This window comes from Magallana gigas, chromosome 8, assembly GCF_963853765.1.
Source record: "Magallana gigas chromosome 8, xbMagGiga1.1, whole genome shotgun sequence".
Lineage (NCBI taxonomy): Eukaryota > Metazoa > Mollusca > Bivalvia > Ostreida > Ostreidae > Magallana > Magallana gigas.
The window spans coordinates 34427132-34445188 of NC_088860.1; the positions used below are offsets into that span (position 1 = coordinate 34427132).

An 18057-nucleotide genomic window follows, 5' to 3' on the forward strand; every position below is an offset into this window, starting at 1 on the left:
CTTCTTCTCTTTAACCACTGTGCCCAATTTAACCAAACTTAGTACAAAGTATTCTTATGAATACCGGATTCCAATCTATTAAAATCTAAGGCCTAATCCTATTTTAAAGGGGGATAATTATGATACAGTAAAACTAAGGTAGTTGTCTAAAAATCTTCTTCTCAAGACCCAATCCACCAGCAATGCCAAAATTTACATCATAGCTTGTATTTAAATGAAAAATCTAAATTGGTAAAGCCATGACCCTAAGATCAATACTGCAGTCCCGGGGGGGGGGGGGGGGGGGTTCAAAGGTAAACATATAAATATATATGTAAATGTTTTAAAATCTTCTTATTTTTTACGAACTACAATGCCACAATTCGTGATATAACTATGCAAGTATTTTAAGGCATGGTAAATTTTAAATCTTTTACACTATGACCCCCAGACCAACTATAGGGCCCGAGGTTGGGTTCAAAGTTTAACTAAAAATAAAGGGGAAATGTTTTAAACTTTCTTCCCGAGAACTACAATGCTACAATTTGTGATAATACTATGCAACTATTCTCAAATAGTGTTGATTCCTAATTGTTAAAATTGTGATCCCCGAACCAATTCTTTCGTCCCAAAAGGATTCAAATCTAATCATATAAATATGAAAGGTATTTTTAAAAAAAAATCTTCTCCTAATGAAGAAGTACAATGCTACAATTTGTGATATTAGTATACAAGCATTCTCAGACAGTGTAGATCATAAGTTGTTGAAATCGGGATCCCAGGACCAATTATGGGGTCCAAGGAGGGCCGGTGTAATGAAGAATAATGACCCCCGTAGAATAATGACCCCCCTAGCTGAAGAATAATTGGATTTTTCTGAAGAAAAAAGACCCAGGGGTTATTTTTCTTCATGTTAAACACCCCCACCCCGTAAACATGAATAGAAATTGGTTATCCCGTATCCAAGATATGATCCAAGATTGTTCACTCTGTTCAACTGATTTTGAAGTTATAAACACCGAACTTGTAAATAAATCGTTGTATATAGTTTTTCATACCAGTAGCAAGCACACAAAAAACACTCTTACATTGCCACAAATTGATTGTTAACAGTTACGTCACTTCACAAGTCGACAAACGGCGGGAAATGGCGCAAATAAAGAAAGATTCATACACAATGAGGATATTGTGTGATAATTAACGAACAATAATCATGAAATAATAATTGATGTAATAATATAAGCAATATTCATCGGTGAATAAATTGTCATTCGAAGAATGATACATGTATATATCTTTATGGAAAAAGACTAAGGGGGGCAGGTAACGTAGGAATATGAATACTACTTATTTTCATTTCTTGAGGAAAGTAATTTTTAAAAAATAATTTTGTGTTAGTTTTGTTTTCTTCTACGTAATAAATGAACATCAATGTTCTAAACATTTGTTGTAATGTTGTATTTGTGATCATGAATAAACTTTATTCTTTTAGAGCAAATATTTGAAGAGAACCTGACCATAGTAAATCTTAATTGATAATAAGAAAAGATTGTTTCTAAAAGCGTTGATAAGAGCTTAGGGCCCATATTAGAGGTTTATATCCCACTTGATTTTGATCACACGATCACACGATCTTCATTTTATCCAAAGTTACCAATTCTCATACAAACTATTGATGCATTAATCATCTTGATATTAACTAAACTTAATAAAGTATGCCGACGATAAAGTAAAATATATTTTCTGTACGAGTACTCTAAGTACTTTGACGATTTTCCTTTATTGGCCGTTAACCTCTACTGGCGTAATGGCTGCTGTCAGTGCCTACTAACTTCAGCTTGGTTATAATGCCTTACAGTGGAGTAAACTTTTCATAATTTTGGTTTCATCATTAATTCTGGGTGACGCTCTTGCATACCCAGTAGTTTGTAATAGTGGAAATCCTCAATGCAAGTATAATTCATGAACAATATGAAGAATATAGAAGATGCGACGGCGAAGCGCGAAGATGCAAAGGCGAACAAGTGATCCTACTATCGCGTCTTCGCCTTTGCAACTTCGCACCCTCGCCTTCGAATCTTCGCGCTTTCGCCTTTTTAGCTGACCGAGACGAGGTCAAGGGGAGCTTATGCTTTACCCCCGGCGTCGGCGTCCGGAGCTGGTTAAAGTTTTTGTTGCAGGTCCTCTATATAAGCTATTAATTGTCCTATCTTCACCAAACTTGCTAACTTCACCTAACCTGAATGGATGGTGTCTTATGATACAGATGAACCTGACAGGCATGGGTGCTGAATCAGAGCCATAGGTTGGGAATGCTGGAGGAAGTGAAGTTTTCATTGCTGGTGCCCTCTGATGATTATATCTTAGTTATTACTGTTCCTAACTTCACCAAATTTGCATGGATAGTGTGTCTTATGATACTGATACACCTGACAATCTTGAATGCTGAATCTGAGCCATAGGTTTATGATGCTTGATGAGATTTAGTTTTTTGGAACAGGTCAATTTTTTTATAGATGATAGCTTGCATAGTTAATTTAACCCTATTATAAATGAAACGCAGAGGTTGCTTTAGATGCCTGATCTCCATTATCAAGGATTATCATGTTAAAGAAATCCCCTACCTCACTAAAACCTGCTTGATAGATAGATGTGGTTGTTGTTAAATGATAAAATATGATTCCTATGATATAGTATTGTATGATATGAAACACTATACTTTAATAGGATACAATATACATGTAATACCATATGTTATATTGTAAAACGTTTTATGATACCATATAATATTGTATCAATTTCTTTGATATTTTATGATATGATATTGTACCATGATATTGTTATGGATATTATTCTATATTATGATACAATATTGTATAAAATTATATTGTATTATTAATTAATTATTTAATCAAATGATACTATTACATGTACATATGATATTGCAATATATAATATTGCATCCTATGATATGAAATTGTATATTCTATGATATTGTATCATATAGTATTGTATAATATGATATTGGTGTCTGTTATATAGAATTATATCAAATGAAATTGTATATATGATATTGTAATATTATAAAATATCGTATCAGACGATATTTTATAATTATGATATTGCTTTATATGATATATTATCATATCACATTAAATTGTATTTTATGATGTTGTTATATATATTATTGTATCATATGATACAATATGTATTATACAATTGTATTTTATAATATTTTACTTTATACCATGATATTGTATCATTTGATATGATACAATGTTGTATCAAATTATATTGTATCATATCATACAATATCATATTATTTATCAAATATGATACAGTATCATACAATACAATATCATACTATATTATACAATATAATATCATATGTTTCAATGTTATGATGTATTATTCAATATGATATTGTTTCATATAATACTATATTGTACATGTATTATGTTTTATGATATTGTATTATTTGATCAAATACAATAATGTTAAACACAATACAATGTCATATCATACGTTACAATATCATATCCCACAATTGTTACGGTATCTTATGGTATTATGTGATATATATTGTAAGTATGATAGAATGCAATTTTAATTTTATATTATTGTTTTGATTAACATATGAACATATAATTATCATACAATTTTTTAACAAATTACATACGATATTGTGTCAAAACAGAATCCATAAATATCCAAGATCATAAAGGATGGTTTTCATATAATATGATAAAGATGGTCTCATAAAGGCGATGCCTCATAAAGGTGATGCCTCGTCTCAGTGAGCCTTGTAATCTGTGATAACTTATGTTTTATAATTGCAGAGCTCTCTATCATTTAAAGGGTTCCGAGGCATATTTTGGAAATTTTATTTTTATAAAATTAAATTATCCAGGGGGATAGGGTCCGGACCCCCTCTCTCCTTTTACTGCGTGAAATTATTCACATTGAATTTTCCGGGGGGACGGACCCTCTCTCGCCCTCTAGATCCATGCATGAGCAAGAAGTGTCGCACGATGAAATTAGAATGTTACTGTGTTTGGTCCACGGTAAAAAGACGGCTGGTAAGTGACAGGAGTCTAGAAGTGCATATGTACACATTATGGACATTAAATTTTGTGTGGAGTAGATAATGATTAGGCATAGCCAGCACTGGAAAACATATATTTTACATGTACACATTCAAATATTTATAAACATTCTTAGTAAGCGCGATGGCCTAGCGCATGCGTACCAATAATAGTATGGATTAATCGGAAACCCTTGGCGAGTACGGTGCCTGTATTAAATTCTATGTAATCGACCGAAACTTGCTGAATGCAATCAAAAAAGGCGAAGGCGAAAGTGCGAAGATGCGAAGGCCAGAGTGCAAAGTTGGGAAGGAGCGATAGTAGTATCGCTCCCTCGCCTTCGCACCTTCGCACTTTAGGAATCACATCTTCGCGCTTCGTCGTCGCATCTTCGCACTTTTGCTCCTTCGCCTTCGCACTATCGCCCTTGCAACTTAGGTCGAAGTGGCCCTATCGGAACACCATAGATATATGTAAATGTAATTGTTAAGATGACAACCATACCCCGATGCAATACGTCAATATCTTGTTATAACGGAAGGATTTTTATTTTCTAAGATATACCCCTTCTTTTACTTTAAGTTTATTTGAATATGAATTATAATTTCTGTTACTGTTTCTGTAAACTGCAGCAGTAAAAATTACAATAGTGTAAAGACTATTTCACAAATAATAAAAAAATATACTGAAAAACTTTCATCTACAAGGGGGTCATTATTCTACAGAGGTTACTTATCTTCATGTGGAGTGTGCTCATTTTTATGAAAATGACACTTATTCTTCAGGCAAAGGGGTAATTTTTCTACCTAGAATAATGACCGGGGGTCAATTTTCTGCGTAGAATAATGACCGGGGGTCATTATTCTACGTAGAAAAATGACCCTCGGTCATTATTCTACGGGGGTCATTATTCTTCATTACACCGGATATGAATATATAGGAAAACATGTTATAACTAGTTTAACCCGTAACTCTCGGATCAATAATAGGGCCCCAATAGAGATTCAAAGTTTAACATAGAAATATACAGTAAATTGTTTTAAACTGTTCTTCTTGAGAACAACAATGCTTAAATTTGTTACATTTCTATGCAAGCATCCTCAGACAGTATAAATTCTAAATTATTAGCTCACCTGAAGCAAAGGCTCAAGTAACCCTTTCTGATCACCCGTTGTCCGTCTGTAACTTTTTATGATTCTTGACTTTTACTCTAAACCATTAGGTCAATATTAAACAATCTTGGTACACAGCATCCTTATATGAAGGAGATTCTTAATTATTAAAATAAACGACAGAACATGTTAAAAAAAGATAATTGCGAATCAGTGAATTTAGAATGCATGTCTTTACAAATCTTCTTCTCAAGAACCACTGCACCAGAAATGCCAATATTTATACCAAAGCTTGTATATATAGTGCAAATCCTAAATAGTTAAAATTGTGATTTCAAAACTAAAACTTGGGCCTTAAGAAGAGGTTTCATTGTAAAGTTTACATATGAATAGATGAGGAAATGTTTAAAACCCTTTTCCTAAATGACTAATGTGCTAACATTTGTAAGATTACTATGCAAGCATATAACGAAGATTTAGAATTTCCAAAATTGTGACCCCCAGACTAATCCTGGAACTCCAAGAGGGGTCAAAGTTTAACATAAAAATGTGTATGTAAATATTTAAATATCTTCTTCTCAAGAATTAAAATGGCACAATTTATGATAATACAATAATAATGCAAGCAACCTGATATAATTATGATTCTAAATTGTTAAAATTGTGAACCCTAAACTAATGCTTCAGGCCCAAAGGGGTTCAAAATTTTACATTGAAATGTTCACCAAAATGTTTAAAAATCTCATTCTCAAGAAGTTCAATGATCAGTTACGAGAATGCAAGTGTTCTTCAAAAGGACAGATTGTATACTGGCTAAAATGTGACCTTAGACTAATATCTAGGCCCAAAGAGGGGTTCAATGTTTAAATTTGAAATATATTGGGAAATTATTTAACAACTTAATGATAAAATGAACTGATGATCAGATGAGGAACGTGGCCCATGGACCTCTTGTTTCAAAAGATGTGGGTATTTGACAATTAAAAAGTGAATAAAAGGAAGCTGCATATTCATGTAAATGACAAGCACTGTTTTTATTACGCAAATGTATCAAAAAAGATCCAAATAACTTGAGATATTTAAAGATTTTATATTCATTCTTACAAAGGGGTTTGGAGAGTTGCAGAGTGAATTAATAAATATGAAGGGTAACAAAAAAGTTTGTTTAACAAATTTTAATTTGTTGATAATTGATAATAAGATTTAATACAAGTAAATGTGTAATAGAAACATTGCATGTTTTGATATACTAACATCAAAATGAACCATGACTCACGTTTTTTTTTAAAGGTATATATTAACGGATCCAAAATAAATCCATACATTAATAGATTTAATCTTTATTCTTGCAGAGGATGTAGAAGAGATAAAAAAAACAAACGAAAAATATAGTACTCAAGGTATAGTTATATAAAAAATTATTTTTATGTTTATATTAATATTATGTATATTTGATAACATTTTGAATATCAATATTTTAAAAGGGACACATTCAGTTGATCATATGCAATGATATTTAACAATCGGTTTTTGGAACACAGTTTGCAAATAGCTATTGTATTGCATTTTTAATTCTGGCTTTGAAATTGTCAGGGATTTATTCTAACCTCTATTCATGTGAATAATAGGTGTTGTACCATCTCTATAAGATCTACTAAAAATACACTATTTAGACAATGGGATTATGTACTCGGGATGGAAGCATCAAAGTTCCCTAAAATAAGACCTGTAATTTCATGGTATTAAACTAGTTGTAATCCACTACCACTGTGAATAAAATGGTGATGAAACCATCTCTAATTGGAAAGGCTAGTAGATGATCTACTAAAAATACCTTTAATATTAAATTTTCAATTATTTATCTAATACAAAAGATTGTAACTATACATGTTTCGGGTTTCTCCTATGTGGCTCTATGATTAATTATCTTTATATGGTTCAGTTAATCATGATTTGTAATAATCTGTTTAAAATTATTTTGTAATGTGTCAGGCCTCAACCAGGCGTCTCGTCCGTATTTGGTTCACTCGAGATTTACAGGGAATGCAACAAAGGGGGGATGGCCAAGTGCCCCTTAGATAAAAGAAACAAAAACTTAATGCAAAATGTATTGTTATATAAACCACTACCTGGGGGTTATCTAAAGGGACTCGATGGTCGTCGCCGTTTTAAGATCGCATTGATTTCATGTAAAGGAATGTAAAGGAAGCGCTTCATATGGATAAATAGGGAAATGTCAAAATTTAAAAGCTAACACATATGGATTTTTTTATTTACTTCATTATAGTTTATAACTAAACAATTTCCATCTTAAATTTTTAGGAATATCTAATGGACAATGTGTTATTCATCAAGCCTCCTTAACAAGTGTTTTTTGTTGTGTGTTTCTGAATTTGTAATTTTATTTATAATTTTTATGTCTACATTGCTTCAGTAGGGCAATTTTAATAGTCAACCAAAATTTGAGTGTCAGTCGTAGAGTAACAAGCGATATATAGAGCTCACAACTCTATGTTGTGTAAACAAAGCATATTTCATGTTTTTGTTTACATTTTGAATGTTGAAAAAAGTTTATAGACATAAAATGAAATTGACACACGCTAGGAATTTATAATTTAAACGAATAAGCTGATAAAAAAAATCAGCTTAAAAGAGACCTTTTACCGGACTATTGAACCAATGCAAACAAAACAGGCCTTGTTAACATAACAAAGAAATATGAGCTCTGTATTTTGCTTATAACTCAACGAATGATACACAAATTCTAGTTGATCATTAGAAATGCATTACTAAAGCATCGTAAACAATAAAAATAGAACAAGAAAATTCGACCAAAATCGTTACCATGCTCCTTTAAATGTTTACCCACTGCGTGACAAGGCAACGTGTATCCTAGCTTTTGGTTATTTAATCCGGCTTTGCCACTTTGTTCGAACAACAATTCAAATGAACAACAAAACCCACACAATTCATTGCTGTGAAATTATATTAGCCTATGCTTCTTTAAGACTGTATTTGCACTAGAGAATACTTTGTTTAAACGTCCGTCTTTTCTTTACGATACCAACCACAAGCTTTTGTTAACATTTGGCTTTTATATCAATTGCATTAGCCTCACGTCAGCGTTTTAGGCCACTTATTTATACTTTTACAATTTATAAGTCAATCTGACTATTTATAAACTTCAAAAACGATCTTATTTTTGTTTTATTTATTAAAATACCTGTTTAAATCCTTTAATCATTTTACTTCTTAATAACACTATTCACAATAATTATTCATTAAGTAAGAACACGCAAGGTAAGATAACTGCTTCCGCCGCTTCACGTTCCTGTCCTTCAGAATATTGAGTCTCGCATGATTCTAATGTCAAAACAAAACAAGTAAAACGAGCCAATTTGTGTCAACTACATCCTCTTCGCTGTGACAGTTTTACTAAAGCCCAGAAGGCTCATTCGAGATTCGAAATTTGAGATACGAGATTCAAAATACGATTTTCAATAATCGAAATCCGAGATTTCATATCAAGGTAAACCAATCAAATCATGGATCTGAAAAACCTGTATGTTAAGAACATTAAACTGTCACAAGATGAAATCCCGCGCAAGAGCGGGAATTAACACTTTACACATTAATATAATACGCTGCTTAATATGTTTTGTATAAACTGTGTCCGAATTTTTTCTTCGTTATCTTCTTCACCTAAACTTTAAAATTGAAATTAAAATGCAACAGCATCGTGGGTTTAAACGAGCGGACAGGGATGACAATCTTAACTGAAATTGTTTTCGTTATAGCTGACTGAAAAAATTAAAATGTATTAATTTTTTTTAATATTTTATTTTAAGTTTCTGATTTTGTTCTTTGGGTCAAATTTCACTAAAATATCTATCACAAATAACTTTTTGGGAAAATTATGGGGGCAGGGGGCCATGTTGGCTCAATACATTTTATTGTTTAACTTTTTTGTTTTTGCATTAAACAATGTAATCTGCCCGCGATGCATGAAAAACTCATCCTACACTGTCCACGTTTAAATGAATTAGTCAACCCGCGTTCTTGGTTACCTCGTTCTGGAAATATCTATCCATAAAAAAATCCTGCATTTTAGAGAATGGCTGATTTTATTTATTCAACATTTGTTAAATCTCAACTTCTATGTATACTCTAAAAACGTGTCCAGTATATGTATTCACTCGATACGTAACAATTCAATTTCGTTTCATCGCAAGTATATATAATAAATTAATGCAAACTTTCTCTGACTTGGATTCTCCAAAGCGTGTCCAACACTCTACTCTCATTTTTGCTTTTTGGGTTTGTTTATCGAAAATGAAAGAAGGTTTTGAATTATTTTTACAATAATTACTTATCAGCTAAATATAATTATAGCTTACGGACATCAGCTAACACGTGTTAATATCATAAAGGTGTAAGCAGCTACTCTGGTGTAGACATTTTGTAGTTTTTTGGCACACACAGGGCGAAAAACAATCTTTAAGCAAGTCCTTAAAGGTGACTTGAATGTGGCGTAAAGGTGGCTTAAAGGATATGCAATCTTTAAGCCACGTTTTTTAAGTCGCCTTTAAGCTGAGCTTATAGGTCCTTAATGTCCAAACGTCTTTAAGTCACCTTTAAGCCATCCTTAAGCATCTTTATAGTATTTAGATCTGCTAGATACATGTTAAAGATGAAAAGACTCTCAACGGCCTTTGTTATATCTGGCAGGATAATACTGCTTTGTTTGTCTAGACAAAGTTTTTTTCGTTTGTGTATATCTAATTAGAGTCTATTGTTTGTCCAACTGAAGAAAACACCTAGAACTAACACAGAATATACAAGATATACACAACAGGTGTGTCGTGTGTCCAGGTGCACGTCAGGGTTTCAGGTGTTAAAATCCTAGTATGCACGTGTATACGATATGTCTAGTGAATGAAAGTTTATTTACATTTGTAAATTATTTTAAAGTATTATTTCTTAGCTCTGGGTTTTAAAAATGTTACGTGTACAAATTAAAGACACATGTATGTAAGAGTAAAATCTAGAGGCTAATTAATTACTGTACCTGTGATCATAAATGGGGGTTAGTTATTTAAATATATGTATAAGGGTAAATATGTTACATACCCGGCCTGGTACATCATACAATTGTATGTACAAGTATAGGTATAGTTACATCATTTGCAATTGCCACATGCAGTAAATACGTCACCGGTAATCGGTAATATTGTTTGTTATAGAATGGATAGTTTAAAAATCATGTATACAATTAAATATCTAAACATATATCATTTCATTTGTTATTCTAGATCTGTTGTAAATGTATAATAATCAATATTATTAAAATTATACATACTGAAACGTCGCCGTGATCATGAAAACCGGGAAATTGCGTAGAACTAATACCCTAAGCTAAGAGTTTCAATGCATTTGATAAAAGAAATAGTTTCAATACCTTTCTTGCATTTCATTAAGCTTTGAATTAGATGAACGTATATCTACTCGTTTAAATTTATTAACTAAGTACTAGTAAGCTTAACGGTTTCAATTTAGATATTATATTTTTTTCACTGAAGACCAAGTTCCGTATTTCATTCTAAATACATGCATGCATGTAATTTATAAATCAGTTATAAATGATTGTTACAAACTGAATTAAAGTCAAAATCTTTTCAAGTAAAAAATACACTCAATACATTAATTCAACTGCCACTACGAACAAGGGACGTTATTGACCGAACTTTACCATGTTTCAAATATTCACAGCACCAAACATTTTAAAAAGCCTTGAATTTATCAGATCTAATAGTATATAAAATATATTTGACTTAAACATATATATCATGAAATTGATGCTGAAAACTGTTCGATTTTGAGCAAGACGTCGAAATTTTAAACGTGACGCCATGCATATAATGTAGGGGAGAAGTAAGTCTACCTGTGTTGTAAAAACATACCGGAATCTGTGCATGAGTTTTGGGCTTGTGAACCGCAGATAACAAGTTTAAATTTGCATTTGTTTCATTTTAATTTCATTGAAATTTTGAAATTATAAGTGTTTAAATACAAAATTGTATATATTTTCGCCCATATGACTTACATGTATATACTTCTGATGCATTATGCCACATTGCATCTTTTCTAATCAAGAAAATTTCTATTGATTTGAGACACTCTTCCAAGGTGTAGTGAGTCAGTCACATGTAAATACAAGTACCTTACGGTTTCCATTGGTTATTCACTAAAGTACAGGGAGCAAAAAACTTTCTTAAGCTTTCATAATATTTCTGATAACAAGTCTTAATTTTAAATGCATGAACAATGAACTCGAAGAAGGTATACGTAGGGGAAAAGGGGGAGAGGGGTCTTCGACTCTCTGCAAGTTTTATAAGCAATCTCGATCCAAAAAATTTCATTGGATGAAAAAAAAATGGGAATGATTGGACTGGACTTGAAAGATGTTAAAAACAAATTGTTGTTTCACAATATTGTTCGCACCCGAATCTACACTCAGAGAGAGAGAGAGAGAGAGAGAGAGAGAGAGAGAGAGAGATACAATCATTAATATATTACGACTGAATAGGGGACATGTAGAGGTAGATATATACTTTAAGAGAATAACCTGATAATTTGATATCATTGCAAATAAAAGTAGAAAAATCCTCAGAATATCATAAATTATATTATTTCATACCGTACGCGTAACGCAATTTTAAGCATGTATTTAGAATGTTACTGTACGCGTAGTTCTATGATTAAGCATTGGTTTGTAATGGTAAGTTAACTTAATAGAATGACCGTTGTATGAATGAACTCATCGCTTCAAAAAATTTCAATGATGAAAAATAAATATTTTTGCTGTAGTTTTTTTTGCAATTAGTGGTTTTTTAATTGAGTATCAGTAATCGAAATTTGTCTGAGAAATTGTATGGATCCAGGCAAAATTGAACTCTAGTTTTGTTCAACCAAACGCTCGACTGTCTACGTTTATCCCCAAAAGTAAGAGAGACTCTCTGTTTTGTCGGATATTAACGGAGACATCCGAACGTCTGGTTGAACGAGACTAATACATTGAAGTCTAGCGTATGAATACATACGACTTCAAAAAATATCTAAACTGTTTGTAACATTTAAAATCGTACTATTTTCATGGTATTAATAAATAGGTTTTCTTGAAAAACAATGCTTCAGAATACATTGCATCTGAATTTATCGATTATTTTCAGGAACTAAGTGTTGTCAGTGGTATTGATTTGTGCTTAGGTCCAAACACTGTTTCACTTTCGGTTTGCCCGAGTAATTGCATAGGAGAGTTGATTAAATCAACTTCCAATAATATACTTACAGTATACACAATTGATATCAAAGCCTTTAATATAAAAACTAGACTTTGACCCGTGCGTGCACGGGTTTACATTGCATATGATATCGGACATTAACGTAACTATTGTTGACATTTACATAACCACGCTTTAAGCCTACAATAATACTATTAATTTCACTACACTCTGCTTAGTGAGAAATCTAAATGTGTCTCGGGACAGGCCTTCGCCACATTTGAAACGCCTCCCATATACCTGTAATGTTGCAAAAAAATTGCAGAATCGCTCCTAAACGATTTTTGAGAAAATTAATGAAGCTGCGTTGAAAATAACAGTCAAATAATTCGTAACAAACCATTTTGAGGCAGTAAATACTTTTCATCTAGAACTTTGATTTATAGTAATGAAGAATTCAACACTTTTTCACCAACGTTTTTTATTCGCTTCGAATCTACACACCATGTTGACATTCGGAACTCGCGGGATTTTTCAGATTAAATGCACTGAGTTAGAGTTATCTCCCGTATTTCCTTTGATGAACATAATATATGACAAATTTTCAATGAAAATTTACACGCATTTGTAATATCTTTTGAGTTTATCCATGCAAATGTGATATTGTGGAAACATAAAGTAAAGAGCCTCTCGTGATTTAGCGTGAATGTAATGCGCATGCGCAAGATTGTAAAATCAAAAAAATCCAGATGATTTCCAGATTTCTAAAAGGAATTTTCGTTGATTATTAATTAGCGAAGCTTGATTGGGAAGATATAAAAACAAATTGGTAATGTTTAAGTACCAATGATGTTTAAAATATATAAATTAAACAAAAGACAGTTCTCTTCCGATTTCTCGGTAGTAAAGCCCCAAAACTCGAATCTATTATTTTAACATAGTAGTATAGATAACTAAATGACATCCCGTGCAAGCGCGGGAAAGAACATTTTACAAATTAATGGGCTTTGTTTTTTTTGTACACATTTGTGTCAGTATTTTTTCTTAATTGTATTTTTAACTTTAAAAAAAACCGAATCTTACAAAACGTAATTTCAGTCAACAGAAATATTTCAGCTCATTGTAATGCTCGAAGCTACGCAAACAGATGTGCATCTGCAAGTCAGACCTACCGTACAACTTATAAGAGCTACGCGTACAGTGAGCAATATCGAGGCATGGTAAAAAAACACACCAAACACCCCCCCCCCAACCTTCAAATTCAAAGAATGCATAGCTTCCTTCATATATGTAATTTTATATCTGACAGATATCGTATTGGGGAAACATTTACAAAACAAGAAACAACAAGATTTGTGAAAGAAATGAGAAACACTTTTCTAGAAATTTTGATTCGATTTCTTATTGAATGTTTGCACTGTTTTGATCCAATAAAAATATTTTCCGAAGAGATATTTTAAGATTTTAAGATTGAAATGACGAGTATAAACATTAACTATTTTAGTTAACTACCGTATAAAAATCGCGATACTGTCCCTCCAGATATTAGTTATTTACGTATTTTCCGTCTATAATGTACATTGTACGATCAAAATACTGTTCGCAGCGCTATTTGTTCTCTCGCTTCGACAAACATCACTACCTAAAACTGTACACTTACGTTCCTACAATGTGACATGTGCATGAACATCACAAACATGCATTATAGAAAAAAAAATTAAAAATAACACAAAATATAAAACTATATTATTCTTTTGGAGAAAATACAATTGTTTTCATCAGCCTTTAGATTTGATTTCGGTGAATAGAGTTCGTGAGAAAATATTACGGGAGACAATATATGTTCTACCGTTATAATTCTATGCACTATTTAAATTGATCAGACTACTGCGTATACGATCTTATATTATAGTGACAAAGTGACTTAAACATGATTTAAAGAAAAAAGAAATTATTAGTGTTTTGATTAAGCCTCTCAATATGTCGGCGATATCCACCGGAGCAATCATATAGGTCTAAGCTTGTTTGTCTTGTAATTTGTTGTTGTTGTTTTTTATTTTTTCCTTTTAGTTTCTCTTGAGTAAATTAATACATTGTTAAATTTGTTTAGAATAACTAAATAAAAACAAAAAAAGTATTGTTCTTGAATCCTCCATTTTTTACATATAAATGTTCATGTATACACCGTGTGTTACACGTCGTTAAGCCGTGTCGCACCGTACGTGTTCGTAAGCTGTATTGTATCCATGATTTAAGGATCAGTGGAACGATATTTAGGGCTAACAGAATAATAACTTATCAATTTTAAATACATTCTACTAATCAGCTTCTTACTCAGCGTCGATAGCGTTGTTGATGTCGATAACAATAGATAAAAATGGTACTGACGTCAGTAAGATATCATCTTTCGTATTCATTTTCTAAAAAATTCATATTGTTCACATGTGGCAACTAACACCATTTTATTTGTATGAATAAATGATGAAATCATGAGCCGGCACGTAACTACTATAAAAGTAGTTGTAACATGTGAAAGTGTCTAATTTTAACAAAAACTTCTCATAAAACACCATGTTGTACGCATTTAAACGAGCAGTCCATGTTTAGCGCACATTAGTGACGTCCTAATGAAAAATGACGTCATTTTAGTGCATGTTGGATTTCGCTAATAACATAATTAGTATAATGCACAACTTCAATAACGCAGACAAAGACGTTAAAAGTATCGTAAATTTTGGAACCAAATAATGCCAATACCGTATCTTGTTCCTTATAGGATACAAAAACCTAAAATGTGGAAGTTGCCGTTGGGCAGAGGGAATGAGGTAATGCTGGTAAACGAAGGGTCCCGGGTTCAATCCTCGTCTTCGGCGTTTTGAATTTTTTATTTTATTTTATTTTTTAGAACAAAAACCATTTTTAATACCTTTTCTATCATAACGTTAATACATTTTGTTGGTAAATTAAGCACAATATTAAATTTAAAGATTTTCTAAAAGCTTAAAGGGGCATGGTCACGATTTTGATCAAAAATTAGTTTCCCGATTTTAATGTTTACAATGCTTCAGTGAGGCATTTTTAATAGGCAACCAAAATTTAAGTGTCATTCGTTGAGTTTAAAGCGAGTTACAGAGCTTACAATTCTTTGCAATGTAAACAAAGCGTTTGTTTACATTTTGAACGTTGAAGTGAAAGCAGGGCACGAGCCTTGTTTACATGACAAATAATTATGAGTCCTATATCTTCTTTATAACTTCACTACTGACTCTCCAATTTCATTTGGTCGTTGGAAATGCATTCCAAAAGCATTGTACATAATAAAAACAGAAAAATAGAATTTGACCAAAATCGTGACCATGTCCCTTTAAAGGTGGCTTAAAAGTGGCTTAAAGGTAGCTTAAAGGTGGCTAATATAAATTTAGACATTAGGGACCTATAAGTTGTCCTTAAAGGTAGCTTAATGATAGTGTTTAAGCTGCCTTTAAGCCATCTTTACACTTTCTTTAAGCCACTTTTAAGCAACACATATAGCTTAAAGGTGGCTTACCCCTTTCGCTGCCACGTCAAAAAAAGACGTTATTACGCTTCAGTGCCAAGCATGACGTTATCAAATTCATGTTTTGACGTAACAATCTGACACAACGCGCCGTACCATTTTTTTAGCGTTGCGGGATGCAGTTTTGTGATAAATTGATAATTCTAATTTTATCGAAAACAGTGGCTTTTTATCCTTTTCTCTGTCATTTCAAATAAGACGTTACGCCATTCTTTTTTTCTTCCTTTTTTAAGCGTCGCCAAATGAAAAAGAAATGTAAAGAAAACCACGCCTTTCAAAACAAATGAATTACTTCATTCATGATGCATGTTCCCAAGCTTTAACAAATACGTACATTTTTTAAAATAATCACTTTCCTATCCTGTCAATCCTTTATTATAATCCACGCGTACATGTGATTGTTTATCATTGAAATTGTAATTAGTCTATAAAATCTGACGCATATATCTCTTATTTCTTTGTTTGCATATATAAATTTTCACGATAAAAAATATATCAGATTAGAGAGAGAGAGATAGAGAGAGAGAGAAAGAGAGAGAGAGAGAGAGAGAGAGAGAGAGAGAGAGAGAGAGAGAGAGTTTAGTAGGCTGGCTTTAAAAAATTAATGAATCATCGGATTTTTTTTTCTAACCTTATGACATGCAATGCAAACTTAATCATGTTTGTCACACCAGAGTTTCCCTCAAATTGTGAAAAATGGAACCAAACATCTTCAGTTGATGCATGGGGCGGGATTATCAAATACATTTAGTTATCACGAAAGTATACTGTCTAAATAGCAGTACTAAGTTCCCCCCCAAAAAAAATGTGGACATTTATTTTTAAAAAAATCTTCATTCGCTCTCGCACCGTATGAGATTTACTGACCATGTACACACCATATTAGATCAACAGTAAACTATATGTGTAATTAAGCACAACACCAAATGTTTTTAAAAAGCGATTTTATATAACCAACTTACAATGTTTAAGAGCCTGTATGCATCAGTTATACGACATTTTTGTAAGAATCATTGTCATTAATAGCCGAGCGTCGAGTTGAACAAGACTATATTGAACTCTGGCGTAGGAATACATACGACTACAAAAAATATTTAAATTGTTCGTACCATTTAAAATCTGACTATTTTCAAGGTATTTATAAATAAGTTTCCTTGAAAAACAATGCTTTAGCATACATTACATCAAATTTATCAATTATTTTCAAGAACTAAGGCTTGTCAGCAGCAAGGATTTGTGCTGAGGTCCAAACACTGTTTCACTTTCGGTTTGTCTGAGTAACTACATAGGAGAGTTGATTAAAATCAACTCCCAAAAATTAAAGCGTTTTTGGAATAAAAAAGTGTCCCATTTTAATGGGAGTGATATGGAAATGAAAACGTGCAAAGGTATCAAATCTTGAACCTTGATTAATTTACCCCTCCACTCACGTTCCTTTTACTGAAATCTCAATATAAGCAGTACTTTCTCTCGTAGCATTTTCTAAATGTTTTAGTATAGTATAGTTTATTAGCTCAAAACCACATGGTTTATAGGCATTGTATAGATACAATTTATAATGTTTAATAATGTTTTTAAAGCACCCACTATTTTTGTCAAGGCCAAATTGATCATTTAATAGATTATCAAGTTCTTGAAGCAATAAATTATAATGTGATTTTGTCAAAAAATAAAATTGGGCACAAGTTAGATATTCTTAGGTTTAATGAAACCTATTATAGTTTGCGTCTAAATTTGATTAGAATGTAATGACTCAAAATGTGTACACATGTTAATACAATGAGTTGGCTCATTTGTATCATGGGTTATTTGTCGACAGGTGTACAAATTACACACGTTAATACAATGAGCTCATTTGTTAACATGGGGTTTATGTCGACACATGAATAATTAGGGCTTGTTTATATGTAGCTCAAATGCCACGGAGTTCTTAAATAAGCAGCACACTAACTTTTTTTTATTATAAAAAACTTCTTTCATGTTTTGAGAGTTCTTTAGAATTACTTGTATCTTATTAGCCGGAATGCATCTACATGTATTTTAAA

At 32.1% G+C, this 18057-nt stretch overlaps 1 protein-coding gene across 11 annotated transcripts in view; it reads left to right on the top strand.

Moving 5' to 3' along the window:
* LOC105344498 (uncharacterized) overlaps window positions 1-18057 on the top strand; it is a 57207-nt gene that overhangs the window by 20725 nt on the left and 18425 nt on the right. For all 11 annotated transcript variants that reach the window (XM_066068566.1, XM_066068565.1, XM_066068567.1 and 8 more), the window contains one exon: window positions 6529-6576. In XM_066068566.1, the coding sequence (XP_065924638.1) occupies window positions 6529-6576 (48 nt within the window). The remainder of the gene's footprint in view (window positions 1-6528; window positions 6577-18057) is intronic.